This window comes from Phocoena sinus, chromosome 13 (assembly GCF_008692025.1).
Source record: "Phocoena sinus isolate mPhoSin1 chromosome 13, mPhoSin1.pri, whole genome shotgun sequence".
Lineage (NCBI taxonomy): Eukaryota > Metazoa > Chordata > Mammalia > Artiodactyla > Phocoenidae > Phocoena > Phocoena sinus.
In genome coordinates, this window is record NC_045775.1 from 82,555,822 (window position 1) to 82,580,702 (window position 24,881).

At 47.0% G+C, this 24,881-nt stretch overlaps 1 protein-coding gene across 24 annotated transcripts in view; it reads left to right on the forward strand.

Moving 5' to 3' along the window:
- Positions 1 to 24,881, forward strand: part of INPP4A (inositol polyphosphate-4-phosphatase type I A) — a 163,550-nt gene that overhangs the window by 72,389 nt on the left and 66,280 nt on the right. For 21 of the 24 annotated variants that reach the window (XR_004352944.1, XR_004352954.1, XR_004352955.1 and 18 more), the window contains exons 2-4: positions 17,174 to 17,244; positions 18,175 to 18,383; positions 18,973 to 19,017. Coding sequence is in view for 11 of the 24 variants with exons in the window: in XM_032653347.1 (XP_032509238.1) it covers positions 18,278 to 18,383; positions 18,973 to 19,017 (151 nt within the window). In the remaining 13 variants the exon portion in view is untranslated. Of the gene's footprint in view, positions 1 to 12,409; positions 12,431 to 17,173; positions 17,245 to 18,174; positions 18,384 to 18,972; positions 19,018 to 24,881 lie in introns of those variants that run through there. The other 3 variants (XM_032653344.1, XM_032653349.1, XM_032653355.1) reach the window with 3 other exon arrangements.

Genomic DNA, 24,881 nt, shown 5'->3' on the forward strand with positions numbered 1-24,881 from the left:
TAAGGAGCCTTGAGCAGCTGTGGCGACACCCGTGTTGGCCGTTCCCTTCGCTGAAAGGACAGACCTCTCCCAAAAGGGAGGAGGACAGAAACAGAGTCAGGGGCGGCTTCCGCCCCGGTGGCTGGAGGAGCTCAGGGTCCAGCCTCCAGGTGGCCAGCTCTGGGTAGGGGGAGGTAGAGACAGGCACCAGGCCAGGCCCCACAGCCTTGGGTTTCGGTGGAAATAGAGAAGAGAAAGAGTCTTAGGCAGTGAACAGGGCACACGCAGCCCAGCACTGGGGTTTAGAGCACCCCCCAGCCCCGGGCACCCAGAGTTCTCGTCCAGCTTTGAGTGAGTGCCTGGGGGTGGGACCTCTGCGTCTGTGACGACACGTGCCTTCGTGGAGCCCCACCCGGCCCTAAGCTGACCCACAGGTCACGGGAAAGCCCTTGTCCTGTCCCCTTTGGCTCTCGGTCCCCTGGGAACTGCATGTCTTCATTGACAGTGGGAATCGGTAAATACTGGATGGTTTCCTCCGTCCTTTGCACACCTGTGTGGAAGTTTCTGTGGAATGGCTGAGAGACCAACACACAGACGAACTTTCAGTTAATTATGTGAGGGCTTCGAGTGGCCAAGTTGACAGAGGAGCACGCCGTGAGGCTTGTCACAGCTGTGGACCTTCTGGGATAGAGAAGAGTGCATTGTCCCCAGCACTGACGGGCGGCTCTCACAATGGACTGTGGTGCTCAGGGTCTGCACCATCTTTGTTCATAGTGTCCTGGGGAGCTTATGCGATGATCAGATGACAGATGCAGCCCGGTGCGTGGGAGTGAGGAGTGACATAAAGGACACTGAGTTGATTCATCCCAAGAAAGAGCCTTCAGAATCCCTGGTTCCAGCACCCCAGGCACCCTCAGAAGAGGTTTCACCAGCACCAGAATGGCCCTCAGAGGGCCCACCATTCATGCTTCCGCTCTGTTTCTCGTGATGCGTTCCCTGAGCAAGCCTCCTTGTTCATCTCTGTGTCCCTGAGACCTGGTCCACAAGAGACCTGAGGTGGTCGGTTGATAGAGAAGAAAGCGCAGGAGGTGTAGAAGCCAGAGAGGGCAGGCACCTGCGGAAAGCAGCTGGAGGGTGGGTGCGGGGGGAGGGAGGCTTGTCGTGGCAGAGAGACCACAGCTGCTGCTCGTGGCGCGTGTGTACCAGTGACACGTGCCTCCTCTCCCGGGAGTGAGCCCCCACACTCGCGGTGCTCTCACAAGCACTTTGAAGCAGTGTATTCAGGGCACCTTAGCTTCAGACTAGTTCCTGCTGAAATTCCCCTGAGGGCTCGTGGTTTGCAGGCGAGTCACAGGGGCTGAGCTGCAGTTCTAGACCGCGCTGTCCCCAAGACCCCCTGGAGGAGCTGGTTTTTAGGAAGGACACACAGGAAGCGAGAGAGCTGCCCTGTCATCCAAAGAAGGGCAGCCTCACAGAGGGCAGCCGGCCGGGGAGGTCTCAAGAGCGAGGAGGCCAGGGCGGGAAGGGTCACAGGCTCGCGAATGCTGCGTGGGGACAGACAGGGGACTGCAGGGATCTCTGGGGAGGATACCACTGGCACGAGTCGCTGATGCATTGGGTGTGGGTGTGAGAGGAAGAGGAGCCCAGGCGCTTGCACTGATCTTGTTTCTTGGCCAGAGACAGTGCAAGGATGGAGCCGCCATCGACTGAGGGGCCGGGGGATCGGGGCTGCGGCCGGAACGGTTTGGGCTTGTCCTGCTCAGGGCACCGCCCTGCCTGCTGTCCCCCACCCCCCACTGTCCTTTAGAGCAGTGGTCCCCAGCCTTCTTGGCACCGGGTACTGGTTTCCTGGAAGACGGTTTTTCCACGGACCCGGGTTTGGGGTTGGGGATCAGGGTGAGGATGGTCCGGGGGGTGACGTGGGCAATGGGGAGCGGCCGATGAAGCTTGGCGCCCGCCCGCCGCTCACCTCCTGCTGTGAGTCCGACTCCTAACAGGCTGCGGACCGGTACGGGTTGGGGGGTGGGGGACCCCTGCTTTAGAGGAATATCCACGGCCCACCCAGTGCCTGACTCTTCCCACTGGAATCCAGAGATGTGCACTGAATCTGGGTTAAGGCACTGAATTCTGTCAGCTGCCGTATTCATTAAACTAATGAGGCAGGTTAGTTAATTAAATCGGGTGAACTCGTTGCCACGCTACCTGTTCAGTGTCACTGTCAGCGAGCGGGACTTGGGGGAATGGGAGGACGCAGTTGGCAGATTGTCCCCTGCCGAGCGCAGGCCCAGTGCAGCCCTGGGTCGGCCTGTCTGTGTCTGCGGGTGAGACTGTACAGCTACTGCAGCACATTTCTTACTATCCTGTGCTTGCCTTTCTAAGACACATCATTTTCCGGCAGTTAAGTACCAGCAACGCTGAACTGAGGTTCTGCAGCTCGCTCACATGTTAGGCCTCGTTCTTGGAGGCCCAGCCAAGGCCCGAGGCCCTCCCTGCACAGGGGCTAGAGCAGGACGTGGGAGAGAGCTGGGTCCAAGGGGAAGGAGGAAGTGGCCTCCCCACAGGCTTTCTCCAGTACAGGGGGGCCTGGGGCCACCCTCTGGAGAACAGAATCCCAAGGATGTCCAGCCCGAGGCACAGCCCTAGGGGTGGGGGCAGGGCCTCCTTCCACGCTCCCCTCTGACTGGGGCACCCTGGATTCCTCCCACCAGCCGTCGTGTCCTCATCTTACAGGCGAGGAAACCTCAGCACAGGGAAGGCGCCCTGTGGAGGTGACATGGCTCACTGTGGCTGACACCAGTGCCCGGGCTCCCTCACCAAGCCCCACCGCCTCCGGGAAGGGCCCTCCGTTCACACATTCCTTCCCAACAGCAACCTGTAAGCCTAAATTTTAGGGATATTATTAGAAAATGTGATGACTATAAACTGAAGCACAGCAAAGTGCCATGGACCTGGGGGAAGAGTTGCGGTTGGAGAACCCAGGGAGGCTGCGGAGTTGTCCATGGGAGGAGGCTGAGCTGGAATGAAGGCCTTCCCGGCTCACAGATGCCCCGGGAAGAATGTAGTGTGGACCCAACACGTGGGAGGTTAGGAAAGCCCAGGAGGGAAACTCAGCGTGTCACACGGAGGCCTTTGGTGCCAGGCCCTGTGTGGGCTGTCATGTGTTTCTCTGTGTACGTGCTTGCTCTTCAGGGCATCCCCTGGTGGTCATGCTGTTACTCCTGTTTTACAGATTGTGAAACTGAGGCTGGGAGAAGCTCAGTAGCTCTGTCACTCGTGCAGGAGCAGGGGTCTGAGGTGACATTAACTGAGCAGGTGCTTGGACTCACGGACCAGCTCTGGGCCTCTGCTGGTTGACCCAAGCATCCAGGTCCCAGAAGGGCAGGTGTCGAGAGCACTGTGGACCACAGTGTCTGGGGCCTGGTGGGAGGCATGGGGGTGCGCACAGGCCAGCTCAGCCATTTTCCTGCCCAGCTTTTGTAAGTCAGCTCAGAACCTTTATGAAGACGGGCTTTTCTGTTTAAGCTCACCTGAATCGGACTCTCCAACCTGCAGCACAAGGTCCTGTGTGTCAAGTATGGTTTTTTGGCCACGATAGGGGTGCCCAGAACCCGCCCTCACCGTGGCAGAGAATGGGGCCAAGCTCAAGGCCTGCCTGTGTGCCCCCTCAGAGCCCTCCGAGGTGCCCTCCGCCCTGGTCTCTGTTCCCGGGGCCTCTGGCCTTTCCCGCCCAGTTAATACCTGAGCCTTTGCCACAGCCAGTATTCCTGGCTTTTTGTGGCGAGGAGGCATATTTGACTTCGTTTACAAAATTAAGATCTTTCCTAGGCAGTTGGCTTTTTCAAACAGAAAAAAGGAAGACCTGCTTGCTTCCACTATTCTTAACGCGTTTTTATTAACATCTTTATTGGAGTATAATTGCTTTACAATGGTGTGTTAGTTTCTGCTGTATAACAAAGTGAATCAGCTATACCTATACGTATATCCCCATATCCCCTCCCTCTTGCGTCTCCCTCCCACCCCTCTAGGTGGTCACAAAGCACCGAGCTGATCTCCCTGTGCTATGCGGCTGCTTCCCACTAGCTATCTATTTTACGTTTGGTGGTGTATGTATGTCCATGCCACTCTCTCACTTCGTCCCAGCTTCCCCTCTTATGCATTTTAGGCTGGGGAGAGGCACGGGGGTGGGGGGTGGGGGTGGGGTGGAGCATCCAGTGGGTGGGGAGGTCCCCAAGGTGAGCAAATTAGAATAAAGGAGCCCTGACCCCCAGGGCCCCGCCTCCTGCCCCGCCTCCTGGAACCCACCCTGTGCTCTGCTTTTGGTGGTTCCTCCCCACCCCACAGCCCGTCGGGGCTTTGCATCAGGTGGCGGAGGTTTCCGTAGTGTAACGTCTCCTCTGTAAGCCTCCTCGGCAGCCTGCTCGTGATTTATGCTTCAGGGAAGGTGTGGTTCCCCTCACCCCGGCAGCAGGCTTCTCCGACCAGACCACAGCCGTCCCGTCACTTGCCTTGCATCAGAACTTGATTGACAGCATTTACATTTCTGAGTCTTCCCAGAGAAGCACACATTCATCTGTTCCAAATATAAGCCAGAGGTGTTTTTCTGCTGCCATTGGCTGTTGCTCTGGAACATGCGCGATCCGGGCCTTCCTGGTCCTTGCCCGTACGCCGGCTCCTCCTTTGCTGGTGGCTGACCTGGGCAGATGCCCGGGAGCTGTTTGACACTGGGCGCTCTGAGCCTGCACTCTGGCCAGCACCACCTTCTCCCTGGAGTGCAGCCTCCAGTTTGCTGCTCACCCTTGCCCTTGGCCGTTGCAGAGACACTGCTCCTGTTTCTCTGTGTTGGCCTTGCCCATCCCTCTTCCCCCAGCTGCCATGACTCTGCCCATTCCATTTTTGTCATTGGCAGCTGCCCCCCAGCCACTGTGTGCCCGCCCCCAGGTTTGTACGCGCGCCATGGAGTTTGCACCCACGCTGTTGTCATTCTCTTATTTGCTGGGCTTTAAGGAGTTGGTGGCCCTGAAGTCCCCAGTGTATCACGTTTCCTCTTGGGAGTAGACCAGGGAGCCCTGGGTGGCCTCAATTCCCAGTGGACTCCAGGGAACCCGTGGGACCAGAGGTTGATTTTGGTGGCGGTGGTAGTGATGGGTCCCTTTTTCTCTCTTGGTTGGATTAACAGCTCTGAGGCCACCTCAAAGAACTTGCTTTCTCAACTAATATTAAGGCCAGCCTCCACCTTAGGATCTGTCTGGAGTGTTGAGGCCCAGGCCTCGCCAGGGGATATCAGGGTGGGAGAGGGGCAGGAGAGAAATCTGGGGGTCCCGAGCCTGACCTGGAGTTAGAGAGGGAGTGACAGATTTGTCTGACTGACTACCTGCTGAAGTGGATTTTTTACTTCTCTGTGCTCCTCTCATTTTCTGGAACTCTTCCTGCCACATGTGGGTGTTTTTCTCATGAACTGGGCTACCTCATGCAGAGCACAAAGCATCATTCTTTCCCGAGCATTGTGCAGTAAGTTTTTTTTTTCTTCTTCTTTTTTTATTATTCACTCTTTTCCTTTATGATTTCTTCTATGGTATTTAAAATCTTACAAGGGGAATTGCTGGGTCATATGGTAACTCTATGTTTAACCTTTTGAGCAGCTGCCAGACTTTTCCAAAGTGACTGCACCACTTTACAGTCCATGAGCAACATATGAAGGTTCTAATTTCTCTATGTCCTCCCCAACACTTGTTATCATCTGTCTTTTTTTTTTTATCATAGCCATCTTGGAGTGTGCAAAGTAGTATCTCATCATGGTTTTGATCTACATTCCCCTGATGACTAATGACATTGAGCATCTTTTTTCTTTTAATTAATTAATTACTTTTTATTTTTGGCTGCATTGGGTCTTCATTGCTATGCGAGGGCTTTCTCTAGTTGCGGCAATCAGGAGCTACTCTTCGTTGCGTTGTGCAGGCCTTTCATTGCGGTGGTCTCTCGTTGCGGAGCATGGGCTCTAGGCGCACGGGCTCAGTAGTTGTGGCACGCGGGCTCAGTAGTTGTGGCACACGGACTTAGCTGCCTTGCGGCATGTGGGATCTTCCTGGACCAGGGCTTGAACCCATGTCCCCTGCATTGGCAGGTGGATTCTTAACCACTGCACCACAGGGAAGTCTCCACTGAGCATCGTTTATTAGCCATTTGTATATCTTCTTCGGAAAAATGTCTCTTCAGATCCTTTGCCCATTTTTTTCTTTTTCCACACACACTCACTGTATTTTATTTTTACAAGAGATAAATAAACTGACACCAAGCATTGTAAGTGGATGACCACAACAGAAGCAACAGTGATTGCAATTACCAAACACGAAACACACTCACACTACGTCATAATACTGACATTCAGCCCAGGAATCCTCCACTGCAATAGCTCCTTTACTTTGCAGTGAAAATTGATTTGTATATTTTTTGCCTCTGAGTCCTTGTGGATTGTTTTCTTTTTTTTTTTAATTCAAACAGAAAGTCACAAAAATTATAATCATCCTCATCTGTTCACTCAGTCCCATGTAATTAATTTTTTATCTTGATCTTTTGTTAGCACTTTTATGAGTTCATCAGTTTTCCATTAGAGTTCTGAAAATGCTTCTTCATTCAGTTCAGCAGTAGAGTCAGTTACCAGAAACCTGTGCTTGTCAGACTCTTTTCCATGAATTCCTTGAAGATGAAACCCTTTTATAGGAACATTTCTGCAAAAGCAGCAGAGTACACCCAGAACTGTCTGTAAATGACAAAAGACTTAAAAATGACCATGGTTAAAGATTTGATGAAAGTTCATAATAATGTAATTGACAAGGAAATTTAGTTATTTTTGAGATATATATTTTAAAGTAATAACTAGAATTATGACTTATAACATTATACCAGAACATACAAGATTTTTAGAAATTTCATGTAATGTCTGAAACATTTATATTAACATATTTCCATACAAATAACCTAAAGAAAGTTTAGTATTAGTTGTATTTTTGTTTATTTTTTTATACTGCAGGTTCTTATTAGTCATCAGTTTTATACACATCAGTGTTTACATGTCAATCCCAATCACCCAATTCAGCACACCACCATCCCCACCCCACCATGGTTTTCCCCCCTTGGTGTCCATACGTCTGTTCTCTACATCTCTGTCTCAATTTCTGCCCTGCAAACCAGTTCATCTGTACCATTTTTTTAGGTTCCGCATACATGCATTAATATACGATATTTGTTTTACTCTTTCTGACTTACTTCACTCTGTATGACAGTCTCTGGGTCCATCCACGTCTCAACAAATGACTCAATTTCATTCCTTTTTATGGCTGCGTAATATTCCATTGTGTATATGTACCACAACTTCTTTATCCATTCTTCTGTCGATGGGCATTTAGGTTGCTTCCATGACCTGGCTATTGTAAATAGTGCTGCAGTGAACATTGGGGTGCATGTGTCTTTTTGAATTATGGTTTTCTCTGGGTATATGCCCAGTAGTGGGATTGCTGGATCATATGGTAATTCTATTTTTAGTTTTTTGTTTGTTTTTGTTTTTGTTTTTTTTGCGGTATGCGGGCCTCTCACTGTTGTGGCCTCTCCCGTTGCGGAGCACCGGCTCCGGACACGCAGGCTCCGGACGCGCAGGCTCAGCGGCCACGGCTCACGGTCCCAGCCGCTCCGCAGCATGTGGGATCTTCCCAGACCAGGGCACGAACCCGTGTCCCCTGCATCGGCAGGCGGACTCTCAACCACTGCGCCACCAGGGAAGCCCTATTTTTAGTTTTTTAAGGAACCTCCATACTGTTCTCCATAGTGGCTCTATCAGTTTACATTCCCATCAACGGTGCAAGAGGGTTCCCTTTTCTCCACACCCTCTCCAGCATTTGTTGTTTGTAGATTTTCTGGTGATGCCCATTCTAACTGGTGTGAGGTGATACCTCATTGTAGTTTTGATTTGCATTTCTCTAATAATTAGTGATGTTGAGCAGCTTTTCATGTGCTTCTTGGCCATCTGTATGTCTTCTTTGGAGAAATGTCTATTTAGGTCTTGTTGGATTGGGTTGTTTGTTTCTTTAATATTGAGCTGCATGAGCTGTTTATATATTTTGGAGATTAATCCTTTGTTGATTCATTTGCAAATATTTTCTCCCATTCTGAGGGTTGTCTTTTCATCTTGTTTATGGTTTCCTTTGCTGTGGAAAAGCTTTGAAGTTTCATTAGGTTCCATTTGTTTATTTTTGTTTTATTTCCATTGCTCTAGGAGGTGGATCAAAAAAGACCTTGCTGTGATTTATGTCAAAGAGTGTTCTTCCTATGTTTTCCTCTAAGAGTTTGATGGTGTCCGGTCTTACATTTAGGTCTTTAATCCATTTTGAGTTAATTTTTGTGTATGGTGTTAGGGAGTGTTCTAATTTCATTCTTTTACATGTAGCTGTCCAGTTTTCCCAGTACCACTTATTGAAGAGACTGTCTTTTCTCCACTGCTTATCTTTGCCTCCTTTATCATAGATTAGTTGACCATAGGTTTGTGAGTTTATCTCTGGGCTTTCTATCTTGTTCTATTGATCTATGTTTCTGTTTTTGTGCCAGTACCATATTGTCTTGATTACTGTAGCTTTGTAGTATAGTCTGAAGTCAGGGAGTCTGATTCCTCCAGCTCCGGTTTTTTCCCTCAAGACTGCTTTGGCTATTCGGGGTCTTTTGTGTCTCCATACACATTTTAAGATTTTTTGTTCTAGTTCTGTAAAAAATGCCATTGGTAATTTGATAGGGATTGCATTGAATCTGTAGATTGCTTTGGGTAGTATAGTCATTTTCACAATATTGATTCTTCCAATCCAAGAACATGGTATATCTCTCCATCTGTTGGTATCATCTTTAATTTCTTTCATCAGTGTCTTATAGTTTTCTGCATACAGGTCTTTTGTCTCCCTAGGTAGGTTTATTCCTAGGTATTTATTCTTTTTGTTGCAATGGTAAATGGGAGTGTTTTCATAATTTCTCTTTCAGATTTTTCATCATTACTGTATAGGAATGCAAGAGATTTCTGTGCATTCATTATGTATCCTGCAACTTTACCAAATTCATTGATTAGCTCTAGTAGTTTTCTGGTGACATCTTTATGATAATCTATGTATAGTATCATGTCATCTGCAAACAGTGACAGTTTTACTTCTTCTTTCCAATTTGTATTCCTTTTATTTCTTTTCTTCTCTGATTGCCATGGCTAGGCCTTCCAAAACTGTGTTGAATAATAGTGGTTAGGGTGGACATCCTTGTCTCATTCCTGATCTTAGAGGAAATGCTTTCAGTTTTTCACTATTGAGAATGATGTTGGCTGTGGGTTTGTCATATATGGCCTTTATTATGTTGAGGTAGGTTCCCTCTATGCCCACTTTCTGGATAGTTTTTTATCATAAATGGGTGTTAAATTTTGTCAAAAGCTTTTTCTGCATCTATTGAGATGATCATATGGTTTTTATTCTTCAATTTGTTAATATGGTGTATCACATATATTGATTTGGGTATATTGAAGAATTCTTGCATCCCGGGGATAAATCCCACTTGATCATAGTGTATGATCCTTTTAATGTGTTGTTGGATTCTGTTTGGTAGTATTTTGTTGAGGATTTTTGCATCTATATTCATCAGTGATATTGGTCTGTAATTTTCTTTTTTTGTAGTATCTTTGTCTGGTTTTGGTATCAGGGTGATGGTAGCCTCATAGAATGAGTTTGGGAGTGTTCCTTCCTCTGCAATTTTTTGGAAGAGTTTGAGAAGGATGGATGTTAGCTCTTCTCTAAATGTTTGATAGAATTCACCTGTGAAGCCATCTGATCCTGGACTTCTGTTTGTTGGAAGATTTTTAATCGCAGTTTCAATTTCATTACTTGCGATTGGTCTGTTCATATTTTCTGTTTCTTCCTGGTTCAGTCTGGGAAGGTTATACCTTTCTAAGAATTTGTCCATTTCTTCCAGATTGTCCATTTTATTGGCATAGAGTTGCTTGTAGTAGTCTCTTAGGATGCTTTGTATTTCTGCAGTGTCTGTTGTAACTTCTCCTTTTCCATTTCTAATTTTATTGATTTGAGTCCTCTCCCTCTTTTTCTTGATGAGTCTGGCTAATGGTTTATCAATTTTGTTTATCTTCTCAAAGAACCAGCTTTTCGTTTTATTGATCTTTGCTATTGTTTTCTTTGTTTCTAGTTCATTTATTTCTGCTCTGATCTTTATGATTTCTTTCCTTCTGCTAACTTTGGGTTTTGTTTGTTCTTCTTCCTCTAGTTCCTTTAGGTATAAAGTTAGATTGTTTACTTGAGATTTTTCTTGTCTCTTGAGGTAGGCTTGTATAGCTATAAACTTCCCTCTTAGAACTGCTTTTGCTGCATCCGATAGGTTTTGGATCATTGTGTTTTCATTGTCATTTGTCTCTAGGTAGTTTTTGATTTCCTCTTTGATTTCTTTAGTGATCTCTTGGTTGTTTAGTAACGTATTGTTTAGCCTCCATGTGTTTGTGCTTTTTACGTTTTTTTTCCTGTAATTCATTTCTAATCTCATAACATTGTGGTCAGAAAAGATGCTTGATATGATTTCAGTTTTCTTAGATTTACTGAGGCTTGATTTGTGACCCAAGATGTGATCTATCCTGGAGATGTTCCGTGTGCACTTGAGAAGAAAGTGTAATCTGCTGTTTTTGGATGGAATGTCCTATAAATATCAATTAAATCTATCTCGTCTGTTGTGTCATTTAAAGCTTCTGTTTCCTTATTTATTTTAATTTTGGATGATCTGTCCATTGGTGTAAGTGAGGTGTTAAAGTCCCCCACTGTTATTGTGTTACTGTTGATTTCCTCTTTTATAGCTGTTAGCAGTTGCCTTATGTATTGAGGTGCTCCTATGTTGGGTGCATATATATTTATAATTGTCATTTCTTCTTCTTGGATTGATCCCTTGATCATTATGTAGTGTCCTTCCTTGTCTCTTGTAACATTCTTTATTTTAAAGTCTATTTTATCTGATATGAGTATAGCTACTCCAGCTTTCTTTTGATTTCCATTTGCGTGGAATATCTTTTTCCATCCCCTCGGTTTCTGTCTGTATGTGTCCCTAGGTCTGAAATGGGTCTCTTGTAGACAGCATATATATGGGTCTTGTTTTTGTATCCATTCAGCAAGCCTGTGTCTTTTGGTTGGAGCATTTAATCCATTCATGTTTGTGAATGGATTGTCCATTTTATTGGCATAGAGGTAATTATCAATATGTATGTTCCTATGACCATTTTTCTTAATTGTTTTGGGTTTGCTTTTGTAGGTCCTTTTCTTCTCTTGTGTTTCCCACTTAGAGAAGTTCCTTTAGCATTTGTTGTAGAGCTGGTTTGGTGGTGCTGAATTCTCTTAGCTTTTGCTTGTCTATAAAGCTTTTGATTTCTCCATCGAATCTGAATGAGATCCTTGCTGGGTAGAGTAATCTTGGTTGTAACAGGTTCTTGCCTTTCATCACTTTAAATATATCATGCCACTCCCTTCTGGCTTGTAGAGTTTCTGCTGAGAAATCAGCTGTTAACCTTATGGGAGTTCCCTTGTATGTTATTTTTAGTTTTTCCCTTTGTGCAGTAAGTTTTTACTTGTGGTTGTAATTTTTATTTTATTTATTTATTTTTAAAATATTTATTTATTTATTTATTTCTGTCTGTGTTGGGTCTTTGTTGCTGCGTGCGGGCTTTCTCTAGTTGCAGAGAACGGGGGCCACTCTTCGTTGCGGTGCGTGGGCTTCTCATTGCGGTGGCTTCTCTTGTTGCGGAGCATCGGCTCTAGGCACAGGCTTTGGTAGTTGTGGCGTGTGGGCTCAGTAGTTGTGGCTCGCGGGCTCTAGAGCACAGGCTCAGCAGTTGTGGCGCACGGGCTTAGTTGCTCCGTGGCATGTGAGATCTTCCAGGACCAGGGCTCAAACCCGTGTTCCCTGCACTCGCAGGCAGATTCTTAACCACTGCACCACCAGGGAAGCCCCTGTAATTTTTATTTTCATCGTAACCATTTATTGAGTGCCTGGAAAGCACCAGACTTTAGTCAAAGTAACTAACATTAGCTGCTATAACAACCACCTACCCCCCAGTCTCCCACAGCACAGGTTTATTTCTTAGGTTAAGCTCAACGTAGGTTGTGTGTGGGGAAGTGGTGGGGTGGGGGCTCTGCCTGCCCCACAGTCTGGGGACCTAGTTTCCTTCCACTAAGTGACCTCACCTTACCCTGGGGCCGTGGAATTGCCCAGCAGGCCCCTGCACGTAGCAGGGAGTCCAGAGAAGAGGGGATCCCATGACCACTTCACTGTCCGCATCTAAGCGGCTGTACATCCTTCTGCAGTGGTCGCACGCCGCTGGAGGGACCAGTCCGTCAGTGAGCCTGGTGGCAGGTGTGGTCTGCCATGGACCTTGATGGCTTGTTACTCGGTAGGTGCTTGTTCGCCCCCTCATCTATGTTTAGGCTTGAGCTAGGCACCCAGGAGGGTATGGAGGAAGCAAGGACTTTAGGTCGAGACACAGGTGCTGGCTGGCTCTCCTGCTGCCACACAGGAAGTGCATCGTCCAGAGGTGCAGACCGCCTGGTGGGTTAGCAAGCCTCTGTGAGGAGATGTTAGCAGACTCTGGTTTGGCTGCATGATGTCTGTAAGCCAATACTCGAGAGCCAAGTGCTGGCAGGAACAGAAGGGCTGCTTTGTTCAGGAGGCTGGCAACCTGTGGAGATGGGAGACTTGTGTCCAGAAACCAACTGCAGAGATTCTGTTCGACCATGAAAGTTTTTAAAGAAGAATCATTTGGGGAGGGGCTCAGAGTCTTCTTTATCTTCCACCTTGTGCAGACTTTCTTCTGATTGGCTGGTGGTGAGGTGACAGGGCAGTGCTCCAGGAATCTGGTGCTCAGCCAGAAGTTACCATCCTCCACCTGGGTGGGGTCTTAGTTCCTGCAGAAGAACTCAGAGATATTTTCTTATATATATACCTTGAGGGGGAATCAGGACCCTGCCCCAAGGCTGCACTGTTGTGTCCTGACTGCTTCTCCCTTGTCTCTGCATTCCCTCCCTTCCCTGATGAGCAGCTGTTTGAATCTGCCCTTTGGAGCTCCGGGAAGGTCAAGGAGGCTGAATGAAGCCCATTTCCTACAAACAAGAAACAGGGGACACGGAAAGGACTTGTACCCAGCAGGGCCCCACCGGGTCCTGCTCCATTGCAGAAGGGCTGTTGGCTGCAGGGGAGGCTTCCTGCAGGAAGGGGCAGCTGTCTCTCTCGGGTTATAACCAGTGATTTTCGGTGCCAGTGATCAGTGTGACACCTCATCCATCAGTGACCGTGGCCGTCCTGGATTGGGGGGTTTGAGAGAAAGCGCTTCCTCTTTCTGACTCGTGAACTAGCCTGCTCCTCAAGGGCTGCTCTGACTCAGCTTTCGTCTGACCTTCCCTCTTGGAGAGCAGAGCACTGGGAAGGGTTGCCCTTGGTCCATTTGCTGCCCACAGCAGTGACAGCGGTAGGGTGGGGAGGGCTGGGATGGCAGGGAGAGAGCCAGTGATACGGGGGCTTCTGGCTTTGGGTTGATGCCAGTAGCTCATCCTTTACCTCCACTTGACCTTGAGGAAATCACCCTGCCTGGATTTCCATGCTCATCCATGCAACTTCTTTTGAAGATGATTTTGAGAAGACCCCAGTGTTCTGACAGATACCAGTGGTGCTGGCCTCCCCGCTCAACTCCTGCCCAGCAGAGGTTACTGAGCCAGAGGGGCCTCCAGACCCCTGCAAGACCTGAGGCACCTTGTTCTGTGGAGGAGGAGGGCAGGCCTTCCCGAGACCGGTTCCTCTAGAAGCTTCCGACAGTCGCTGGTGACCCTCAGGAACCCCACGAAGCCGTGTGAGTCATAGCGTCCTCTCCGTGGCCTTGGTGATGCTCCCTCGGCCACATCTCCCTGCCCCCACTGGGCAGCAGGACGTCATCGGCTTTGCTGCTGATTTGATGGAAGGGGTCACACGTCTCCCACAGAGTCAGGAGCCGAGGCAGTTAGTTTCATGAGTTACTGCTTCTCTCCTGCCCTGAAGAAAAAAATTCCAGTCTCCTAAACAACTCCCACACCCTCTCTGTCCTCTTTAAGTCATTTTTCTTGCTAATGAGCTCTGGTCTTCAAATGGGGCTAGGAGGAAAACCAGGGAGCTTGGGAATATCTGAATCCTTGGTGAATTACCTTCAATTAATGAGACTAATAAAGGGAAGTCTGGTTCAGCTGTGCAAGTCAGCTTCGTGTTCTGGGTCCTGATGACTTAAGTCCCAGATCCTAATTAGATGCCCCCAAATAACCATGAGGTGGCTTCTAAGGTCCTTGTGAACTAAAAGCTTCTCTGATCTGTGAATTCTGTTACATGTAAAATTAGCCTGTAGATGTTCCCCTTCAAGCATTTCTGTCCCCAGAGTCTCCAGGGGAAGGGATGGGCTGGTGGGACCCTGCAAGGGCAGGCGGGTGCGGAACCTCCCTTGAGCTGGCGGGATGTCGGGGTACAGATGTTGTCCTCTGTTAGGTGGCATGTCTCCACTGTCCCGAGTGAAGGGGGGGCGACAGCAGCTCACTAACAAGCTGAGCAGGGCAGCCAGACGGGGCGAGGGGATGCCGGGGACACGTAGGGAAAGGTCATGCTCCGGGTGCCGCCTCTACCTCTGGCCAGCGTGGCGGCAGCTTTCAGTGACGCGGGAGGATGGCAGTAAGCTGAGAAAGACAACGTTTCCCCGCGGTCACGGCCCCAAACGTGGCCATCGTCTTGGTGTGGTCTCCTGCTGGCTCTGTCCCGTCTTTTTAAACAGCTTTAACCAGAGAACAGGTAGAACATTTCATTAAAGACACACAAGATGCAGAACCGACATAAACACATTTTCATGCTGTGTTGTCTTTATTACAGTTGTTAAAGGAATCAGCCTTTTTATTGGGTATAAAGATCATTTCATATACAGCTCAGTGCATTTCCCCACGGTGAAGTGACTCATGGAAGCAGCACCCACACGAGGAGACAGCCCACACCAGAGCCCGCAAGCCTCCTCCCACCCTCCCCAGTCAGTCCTGCCCCTCAGAGACACCACTGTCCTGACTTCTGACACCACAGACTCGTTTGGCCAGTGCCTCACAGAGGTGGAATTGCCTAGAACGTGCTCTTGTGGGTCTGGGTTTCCCCCTTGATATTGTCCCTAAGAGTCATCTGTGTTGTTTTGTCCATTCTACTGTTGATGGACACTTGGATTGTTTCTAGTTTTTGAATATTATGTTACTGCTTTAAGCGTTGGGTTTTTTTTTTTGTTTTTTAGATTTATTTTTTTTATTTGGTCACACCATGCGGCTTGCGGGATCTTAGTTCCCCAACCAGAGATTGAACCCAGGCCCTGGCAGTGAAAGTACCAAGTCCTAACCACTGGAATTCCACCAGGGAGTTCCCAGCTCTAAGTGTTCTTGCAGCTTTTTTTCTTTTTTTTGGTGACCCTAAGTGTGCGTTTCTGTTAGCAATTGCACTCCGAGTTACATACCAGGTCACGTTCCGTGTGGGTAGGTACTGCCAGTTTTCCAGCATGGCTGCACCATCTTACACTCCACTAGCAGTGTATCGGGGCCCCATTTATTCTGTCCACATCTTTGCTAGCACGTGGTACTGTCTGTTTCATTTTAGCTATTCTAGTGGGTACGCAGAGGTATCTCATGGTTACGATTAGCATGGTCCTGACGACTAATGAGGTTGAAGGACTTCTTATGTGTGTTGCCTTTATTATGATCATTTGAACAGCCATGTGGTAGTGTTTCTTAGAGCTGTTCCAGAATGCACTTATCTGTAGCTGGGCATTTAGATTGGTTCCAGTGTTTGTCATTACAAGCAATGCTACAGTTAGCATCTCTGGACCACTGGCCAGAATTTTGTTATTGTTTACAGATTTTGATAAATAATGTCAAATTGGTTTCTGAAATGCTCGAACCTCTCTAAAATGTTATCAACAGTATAGGAGAGCCCTACAGAGTTTCCCCTAGGTCTGCCAGCAAAGCACATTCTCATTAGAAGAACAAGCAAACCTCTTTTAGACGCCTCCTTTAGGTAACTAAAGGTGTAACTAAAGGTGTATTTAGCATTGCTTTCCTCATGATGGTTGAGTTTGGTCACTTTTCCAAAGTATTTCCTACATGTATCCCTCTTTTATGAATTCATACCTTTTGCCACTTGCATATTTAGTGAGTTGTTTTTTTTTGTCAAGTTGTGTAAACATTATTGTAAAATGCAGATATTAGTACTGCAAGTACTTTCCCGGTCTGTTCCACTGTCATTGCATATTTTTGACTTGTATGCCTTTTGATGTCAGCAAACTGGTGAGTCTTCCCCTTGGTGACTTCTTCGGGGCCTCCCCAGCCAGGCTACTGCCCTCTCTGCTGAGGTGCCCAGGCCCAAGGCCCCTGGGTGCCCCAGTGGGAGGGGTAGGAACACAGCCTGCAGGGGGTGTCGGGTTTGTCTGAGGGCTGTGCACACTGATCCTCCTGTCGTCTCCACCACGGACTCTGGAAGTTTCAGATGCTCTCGCTCTGCGCCCTGCGGTCTGCCCTACCGCCCCCAGCAGTGCTGGACTGAGTCGGAGCCTGGGTGTTGGGATCCGCGGGAAGGCGCGCAGGGGCCAGGCAGCAGCGGTGGGCTGGGAGCTAGGTGGGGTTTGCAGAGCCCGCTCCCGTTCTTGCACATTTGCTTCCCACTGCGGCCCCGTGAGGTGGGTACAACCACCTTCATCTTAGACACCAAAAAGCAGAGCCTCAGAGGCACCCAGGTTCTCCCAGGACCTGACGTTTCTGAGCAGGAAGCCTGGGCCTTGGGCTCTTTATCTCCTCCTTTCCCCGAATCACATCCCAGCTGCCCAGCAGGCCCTTTAGGCCTGTCCCCGCTTCCCCTGGATCACCCCAGGGTGGGGGAGAGGAATGGGCACTTTCCGCTTCTCATCCTTCTGGGCTTTGTGCAAAACCTTTGTTTTTGAGCCAAAAGGTTAGATTGGGGTGTGAAGCTCAAAGGAACATGTAGTAGCTCTTGGCTTCCCCACATTTCTAGGCATTAAAATTATAACATATATCAGTACATTATAATAAGCATTCTCGAGAACTTCATGTTTGACTAGCTTGTTCAGTTTATAATTTTCTATTTTTAGATGATGGATTTGGATGTGCTTCTATGAAGAAATGCCACGTGTCTCTACTGGTCCAAGAACGAACATGTCCAGTAAGTTAGTTGCTGGGTGAATTAACCCAAGAGTGGGAACACAGGCCCTTCAGCTGCCAAGGCATTGATGCACTTTGAGAAGACAGGGGCGTCTGGATATATGGGGACCTTTGAAAGGGGTTATTAGTCTAATTATCTTAACTCCTAAAGGTTGGTTCCTTCCGGAGACAGCAGGGATTGTAGCATGTAGGGTTAGAAGAATATGTGAAACTCACTCCTTGCTGGATAACCCACTTCTCAGAGCAGAAAGTGAGTTCTGTGCTGGGCCCGAGCGTCTGTGTGGCTCAGCCTGCAGTAGCCCTTTGCCCAGAGACCTCCGTATCCACAGCACAGCACTACCCGCTGAGACGTAGATTGTTGCGTTTGTGGGAAAGAAAGCCTGAGTCCGGCACACGTGAAGTTCCTGTACCGCCGGGAGGGAGAGAGCAAGGTTGGAGACATGCCTTTGGTCTCCGCTGTTCTGCTGTGCTGTCCTGGCCAGTGGGTGCCAGACCTCTTCTTGCATCTCTTATCTTTCTAACAGAGATGGTAGTGAGCTGATTTATGATTGTGAAGAGTCTCTGAGACTTGCCAGTGGAAAAACATAATAAAGCAAACAAGAAAATATCAAAGGCCATAGTTTACGATTAGATCTAAGCCATCATTTAATGTGGTATGTCTCTGTTGAAGAGAACATGATCTCTTTACGGGATCCCACAGACAGACCGTGCTGGTGTGCGTGTGAGTACAGAGGAGGTGACTAGACGGGGCGTAGCTCGTCGGACTCTCCGTCCTGGCTCCCCAACTGCCAGGGGACCCTGGCTTTGCTGCATCTTGTCCATGTAGGTCAATGTGGTCTCTCCATGAGAGCACAGTGTCTCTTCATCACCGTTCCTGTTTTTTTTTGTTGTTTGTTTTTTTAAAAAAACAGTGTTTGTTTTTATTTCTCAGGACTACTGCCACCTTAGGGGACTAGGGCTTGGTGACAGCGCTTCCCGGGGAATCAGGCGTGGTCTGACCCAGGAACAGGAAGCACATCGTCACCAATGACATCATGACAGCAAGAGAGCACAGCCCTCGCCATGGCACCAGGGCCCGTGCGATGCAGCGGGCTTCTACCATCGATGTGGCAGCCGACATGCTTGGCCTCTCTCTGGCAGGTGAGCCTCACTGGGCCTGCCCGCGGGTCCCATACCGTGGCAGCGCTGGGAGGGCCAGGCCTGGCATCCCTCTGCTTGAACTGGAATAGGGGGAAGTCAGCCCTCTTCCTGGGAACTGCTTCCACTGGAACCTGCCCGCCATCAGTTTTCCAGTTTGCGTGGGCACCTCCAGGACTCATTTGCCAATAGATAATGTGGGAATGTCCACAGTGCCTGTCTGGCAAGTACCCAGACCATAATAAAAGCCCTTTGTGTTGCGAGTGTACAGACCCAAGTGGGAGGGGGTTTGGTCTCGGGGTCAGAGACTTCTTAGGAATCTCAAAGTAAAATGTTTAGAAAACAAAGAAATCATCTCATATAACAGTTTGTGAGAGAAAAGAAAGCAGAGCGTTGGGTTTTTCTTCCCAGTTTTATTGAGAAGTAATTGACATATATCACTATAAGTTTAAGATGTACAGCTTGATGGTTTAATTTACACATATTGTGAAATGATTGCCACCAGTGTGTTGAGCTTTTTGCATCCAATCTGAAAGCAGGGAAAAGTTTATTAAGGGTGATTTTTTTTTCCTGTCATTTCTTTTTTATCCAGGAAGTATACAGGATCCAGATGAGCCCATTTTAGAATTCAGCTTAGGTAGGTGTCTTTTAAACTTTCTTGTCTTAAAATAGACATTGCTTAAAAACAAAAACAAACACTCCACGACTGGCAGGAGTCTGTCTCAGAGATCTTGCTGCTGCCACCGCTGCTGCTTAAGCGCTTCTGGGGACATGAAGCCCGAGGCTGGTGGGAACCTCCTGTGGGTGGGAGGGCACCTCGGGGGGCTGCCTGCCTGCCTGCAGGGCTCGTTTCTCCTCAGCGTGTGCTCCCTGCCGGCCGGCAGTGGGGAGGGGTGGGAGGTAAGCCCACCCAGAGCCGCAAAGACAGCCTCCCGTCCCCTGTCCTACCCCCTGGGAGGGGCAGGGAGGGGTGAGGAAACGGGGCTTAGGGCCAGCGTTGTCCGCCCGCGAGCACAAGGCCCTGTGGGGTTGCATTTAGCTCTCTAGCCCTCGGATCCCAGCTCCACGCACGGAGGAGCTGACCCCTGATGCTGTCCCTCTCACGAGCGTCAGATGAGAGACTGTGCCAACCACTGCCGTGGGCTGTACTGGCTCTGGGGTCGAGCAGTGTGGCTCATTGCAGAAGGTTCTGCTCCAAGGCCCGACACTCTTTAGTGTCCCTCTCCCCTTGTCCGTGGAAGTCTGCCGAGTGGCACGCACCCACCTCACCCTCCCTACCCTTCTTCCTCTCGTCCTAAATTCTGTTGGGCTTATTCCTCCAGGATGGAGGCTGTCTCTGGAGAAGGTAAACCACCCACTCGCCACCACCCCCAAAGAGACACAGAGATGCTGGCCTGGAACCCAGCCACAGTAGGCCGGCCGGCCCCCCCCATTCACTGTCGCGGAGCCCGTGGAGCCCACCATACACCTCAGCCTCCTGATACCACATACTTAGAAACAAATGGACTTTTATTTGTGCTCGCAGAGATTGGTGCATGCATGTTGATTGCAGCTTTATCTGTAACATCCAGCACTGGAAACAACGTCCATCAGCAGGAAGATTAACTATGTTACATGCATACAGCAGACAGCCGCTCAGCAGGGAAAAGGACCAATCACTGGTACACACACGCCATGGGTGCATCTCAAAAGCACTGTGCAAAGTGAAAGAAGCCATAATAAGAGGCCGTGTTTTGTGTAATTCCATTTATGTGAAACTCAGAAGGATGAATCTGTAGTGAGAGAAAACAGTTTAATGGTTATCTGGGAGTGAGGACTGACTGGAAAGAGGCACAGGGAGCCCTTTGGGGTGATGGAGACGATCTGTGTCTGGACAGTGGTGGTGGGTCTATGGGTGTGTATGCTGATCAAAACTCACTGAGTGCTGTACTTAAAATGGGTGTGTTTTGCATACAAATTATACCTCAGAGGTGATTTAAAACAAAATGAAAGCGTAGATCACTAGACCTTTGTGGAAGGCCCACAACATGAAAGACAGAAAAAAATAGAACTTGGAAGAAACAGAGACATTGAAGAAAGAAGAAAACGTCAAAGAAATTATAATGTGTATCCTCAAGAGAAGATGGTGTATCCATAAAAAAACCCAGGAAACTATGAAGAAAAACAACAACTGAAGAGCATGTACAGTCTGAGAAATTTAAAATGTAACAGAGCATTTTAAAATTCAGTAAAGGTTGGAAGATATTTGAGGAATTATCCCAGAAAGTAAAAATTTAAGAGCAAACTAGAAAATGGAAGGGAAGTGGAAAATTAGCAAATTCAGGAGGCTCAACATTTAGAAGAGAAAATAGGAGAGAATGTAAGGGAGGAAATGAACAAGAAATAATACAAGCATCTCTCAGAACCACAGAGCACATAACAAGGCACGTCACACTGAAATTTCAGAGCACTGGGAATAAAATGAAGATCCTAAAAACTTCCAGAGAGGAAAAATCCAACTGGTCCTCTCCAGGGGATGGAACTGGCCTGGAGATTCTTGGGGGCATTGGAAGCTTGAAGACAGTGGGGCCACATCGTTAATATGAGTGGAGAAATATCTCCAACCTGCAGTTCTCTGCTCAGCCAGATTATCGATCAGTGTGAAGGTAGGAAGACATTTGTTCATGATACAGAGTCTCAAATAAATTTACTCTCCCCACATCCTTTCTCTGGAAGTTAGTGGAGGATGTGCTCCACTGAAAAGAAGGAATAAACTGAGAAAAAAGAAGATCCAGGAAACAGAGTCCAACACAGGAGAGAAGTAAAACAAGTCCCGTAATGAATAGTATTTGCTTAGCTTTAATAATGCAGAACATGGATGTAACAAAAAAGCTGAGCTAAACTGAGTTCAGAGAGAGAATGAGAGTTGATGTAATTAAGTTAAAAATCTTCACTGCTGGGGCTTCCCTGGTGGCGCAGTGGTTGAGAATCCGCCTGCCGATGCAGGGGACGCGGGTTCATGCCCTGGCTCGGGAAGATCCCACATGCTGCGGAGCGGCTGGGCCCGTGAGCCATGGCCGCTGAGCCTGCGCGTCCGGAGCCTGTGCTCCGCAACGGGAGAGGCCACAACAGTGAGAGGCCCGCATACCGTAAAAAAAAAAGAAAAACTTCACTGCTGTAATAGAAATCAGGACATTTCTGAATCTGGCAAGTCAAGGGCGGTAATGTAGTCATATTAATGAGACAGATGGAGGAAGAAACAGCTTAAAAAAGTGAGGGTGAATTTTATGTTAAATGAATTTTGCCACAATTAAAAAAAAGAGATGAGTAGGAGTCAGATAATTGAATGGTCAGATATTTTATCTTAAAAATAGAAGTTTAAAATTAAAAAGTACTCATTTAAAAACCTTTAATAGAGAAAATGTAAACCCTATCAGAGAGAGAGAACCACAGTTGGCATTTTGCTATATATCCTTCCGGATATTTTTTACACCCACACAGGGCTATATAGAAATTTTTGATGATTTTTAGTTGTGGAGGTGATGGAATTATTTACAAAAATGTCATCCGAGTGTTCTTAACATGATTTTTTTTTCACGTAGCGAAATATCACTGGCATCTTTTCATTTTAATAAACGTGGATCTGCCACTTCATCATTTTCGATGCCTACATAGAATCTCTTGTATGGCTGTGCCATATTTATTTTAACCAGTCTCCTATTGCTGGACATTTAGGTCTTTCCAATTTGCCATTATAAACACACCAGCACAGTTAACGTACTTGTACATGGATCTTTCATATATTTTGCTGATTACTTCCCTAGGATAAACTCTTGGATATAGAACTGCTGAGTCAGATGCTATGCACTCGAAATATGTTTTACCGGTTTACGTCAGTAGCATTTATTCAGCTGGGACTACAGATGCTCTGGTTGGAGAGACAAGACCCACATATCAGAGATTAATGGTTTCTATGGAAATATGCCAGAGGAGTGACGTGTAAGTGATACACGGAAGAAGACGTGACTGTGGGCTGCAGAGAGAAGGCTTCGTGGAAGCCGTGGAACTGAGCTAGGAATTAAACCTTGCGTGAGATTTAGACAGGCTGGGTGGGGACTAGGCCAGGAGAGAATGTCACCCGTGGGGAGGTGTGTTCTGATGGTGGCAGTTGACCCATCCGCCCTTAAGCTGATAATCAGTCTTTCCAGCCTTAGGCCACCTGCTGTGTCTGAACCTACCTGCCATCACTCGCGCTTGAAAGACTCGGATGTTCTAACCTCACACGATGAGAGGGCAGGCCAAGAGAGACCGGACCAGGGTCACTGATGGGGGTAGCTTAAAGGAGGGAGAGCAAATGGAACAGTCAAATCCCTGATTTCTGTTGAGGCAGACATAGTAGAAGAAAGAGAATAGAATTTTTAGAAAATGATAAAACCTTAAGGCTTCTGGAAGAAAATAAATAACTCACAAGCACAACTTGAGGGTAGGCAGAGCTTTCTTGGCAGAAAGTACTAACTCTGTGTTTTAGTTTGCTATTGCTGCCATAACAAATGACCATAACATAGCACCTTAAAACAATGCAAATTTATTATCTTACAGTTCCCTTAGGTCAGAAACCCAGAGGGCTCAGCTGGGTCTCTGCTTAGAATCTTATAACAGCAAAATGAAAGCTTCAGCATGGATGCGGTCCTTTCTGGGGGCTCTAGGGGAGAATGTGTTTCCTTGTTCATTCAAGTTGTTGGCAGAATGAGTTACTTGTGGTTTTAGGACTGAGGTCCCCATTTCTTTGCTAGCTACCGGGTTGAGGCCTGTTCTCAACTTATAAGGGCCACTCACATTCTGTGGCTGTGACCCCTTCCTCCATCTTCGAAGCCAGCAGTGGCAGGTTGAGTGCCTTTCATGCTTAGAATCTCTCCTGTCTCTCTTTTTTTTTTTATTGTCACATCTTTCTAACTCACCCTTCCACCTTCCACTTGTACTTTTAAGAGCTCGTGTGATTAGACTAAGCCCACCCAAATAATCCAGAATAATCTTTTCATGTCAAGATTCCATGACCTTAATCACATCTATGAAGTCTTCTTTTGCCTATTATTATCATATATTCACAGGTTCCCAGGATTAGAACGTGGATACTTTTTAGGGGGAGGGACATTTTTCTGCCTGCCGTTCTCTAAAATTAAAAATCTAAAATCAAAAAAAAAGTGTAGAAATCTTTAAACAAATGAATAAATAAACCACAGCCTGGGAAAAAAAATATTCACAGCACATATACCTGGCAAAGGACAGATCCAGAATAAAATGCTTACAAATTGATAAAAAAAAAAATCAACTCAATTTAAAAATGAGCAAAAGACTTGAGCAGACTGTTGAGGAAAGAAGTTCTAACAACGAACAATAAACACATGGTGAAAAGATGCTTAACACCATGAGTCATCACAGAAGTGCAAATTAAAACACGCCCATTAGAACAACTGAAATAAAGACGAGCCCCACCACCTGTTGGTGGGATGCAGAGCAACTGGAACTCATGTCAATTGCTGGTGGGATTGTAAAGTGATACAGCCAGTTTAGAAAACTGTCAGCTTCTTACAAAACTTAAGTGTATCCTCTACCATAAGCTAGAAATTCCACTCCTAGGTACTTAGGCAAAGGAAAGAAAACATGTTCACAAAAAGATGTAAGAATGTTTATAGCACCTTTATTTATAATAGTTCCAAACTGGAAACAACCCGAACGTCTATTAACAGCCGGACTGATAAGTAAATGTTGGTACATTCATACAATGGAATATAATTCATCAATTTTTAAAAAGAAGAATGAATTATTGGTATATAAACAATACAGAGGGATCTTAAAAATGTTCCATTTATGTGAAATTCAAGAACGGACAAAAGCGATAAAAATCAGAAAGTGGTTGCAGAGGTAGGGGAATTGACTGGGAAGTATGGGGGAACTTTCTCGTCTGATGGGAAAAGGTATCTTGTTTTGATGAGGGTTACATGGGTGTATATGATTGTCAAAACTCATTGAACTGAAAACCCAAGGTCTTTGTATTTTATTATATTCCAATAAGTAATGAAAATCCATGAAGATGTTTGAGAAGATAATACAAAGAGATTAATTTTCAGAAGTAAATTAATTTGAAGAAGTAAAAACCAGTTTCTGAATTTTAAATCACTAGTGAGCATTTTAAAAATCAATGAGAATGATGAGAGCAGGAACAAAGACCTCTAAAAATCCTCTCCTTCATAAAGGCAGTGAAAACATGGTCAAAATCAATTGTTTCAATTGTCAAGATATTGAAACAACCTAAGTGCCCATCAACAGATGAATGGATAAAGGAGATGCGGTATATACACAGATACAATGGAATATTACTCAGCCATAAAAAGGGATGAAATTTTGTCTTTTGTGGCAACATGGATGGACTTGGAGGGCATTATGCTAAGTGAAATAAGTCAGACAGAGAAAGACAAATACTATATGATATCACTTATATGTGGGATCTAAAAAATACAACAA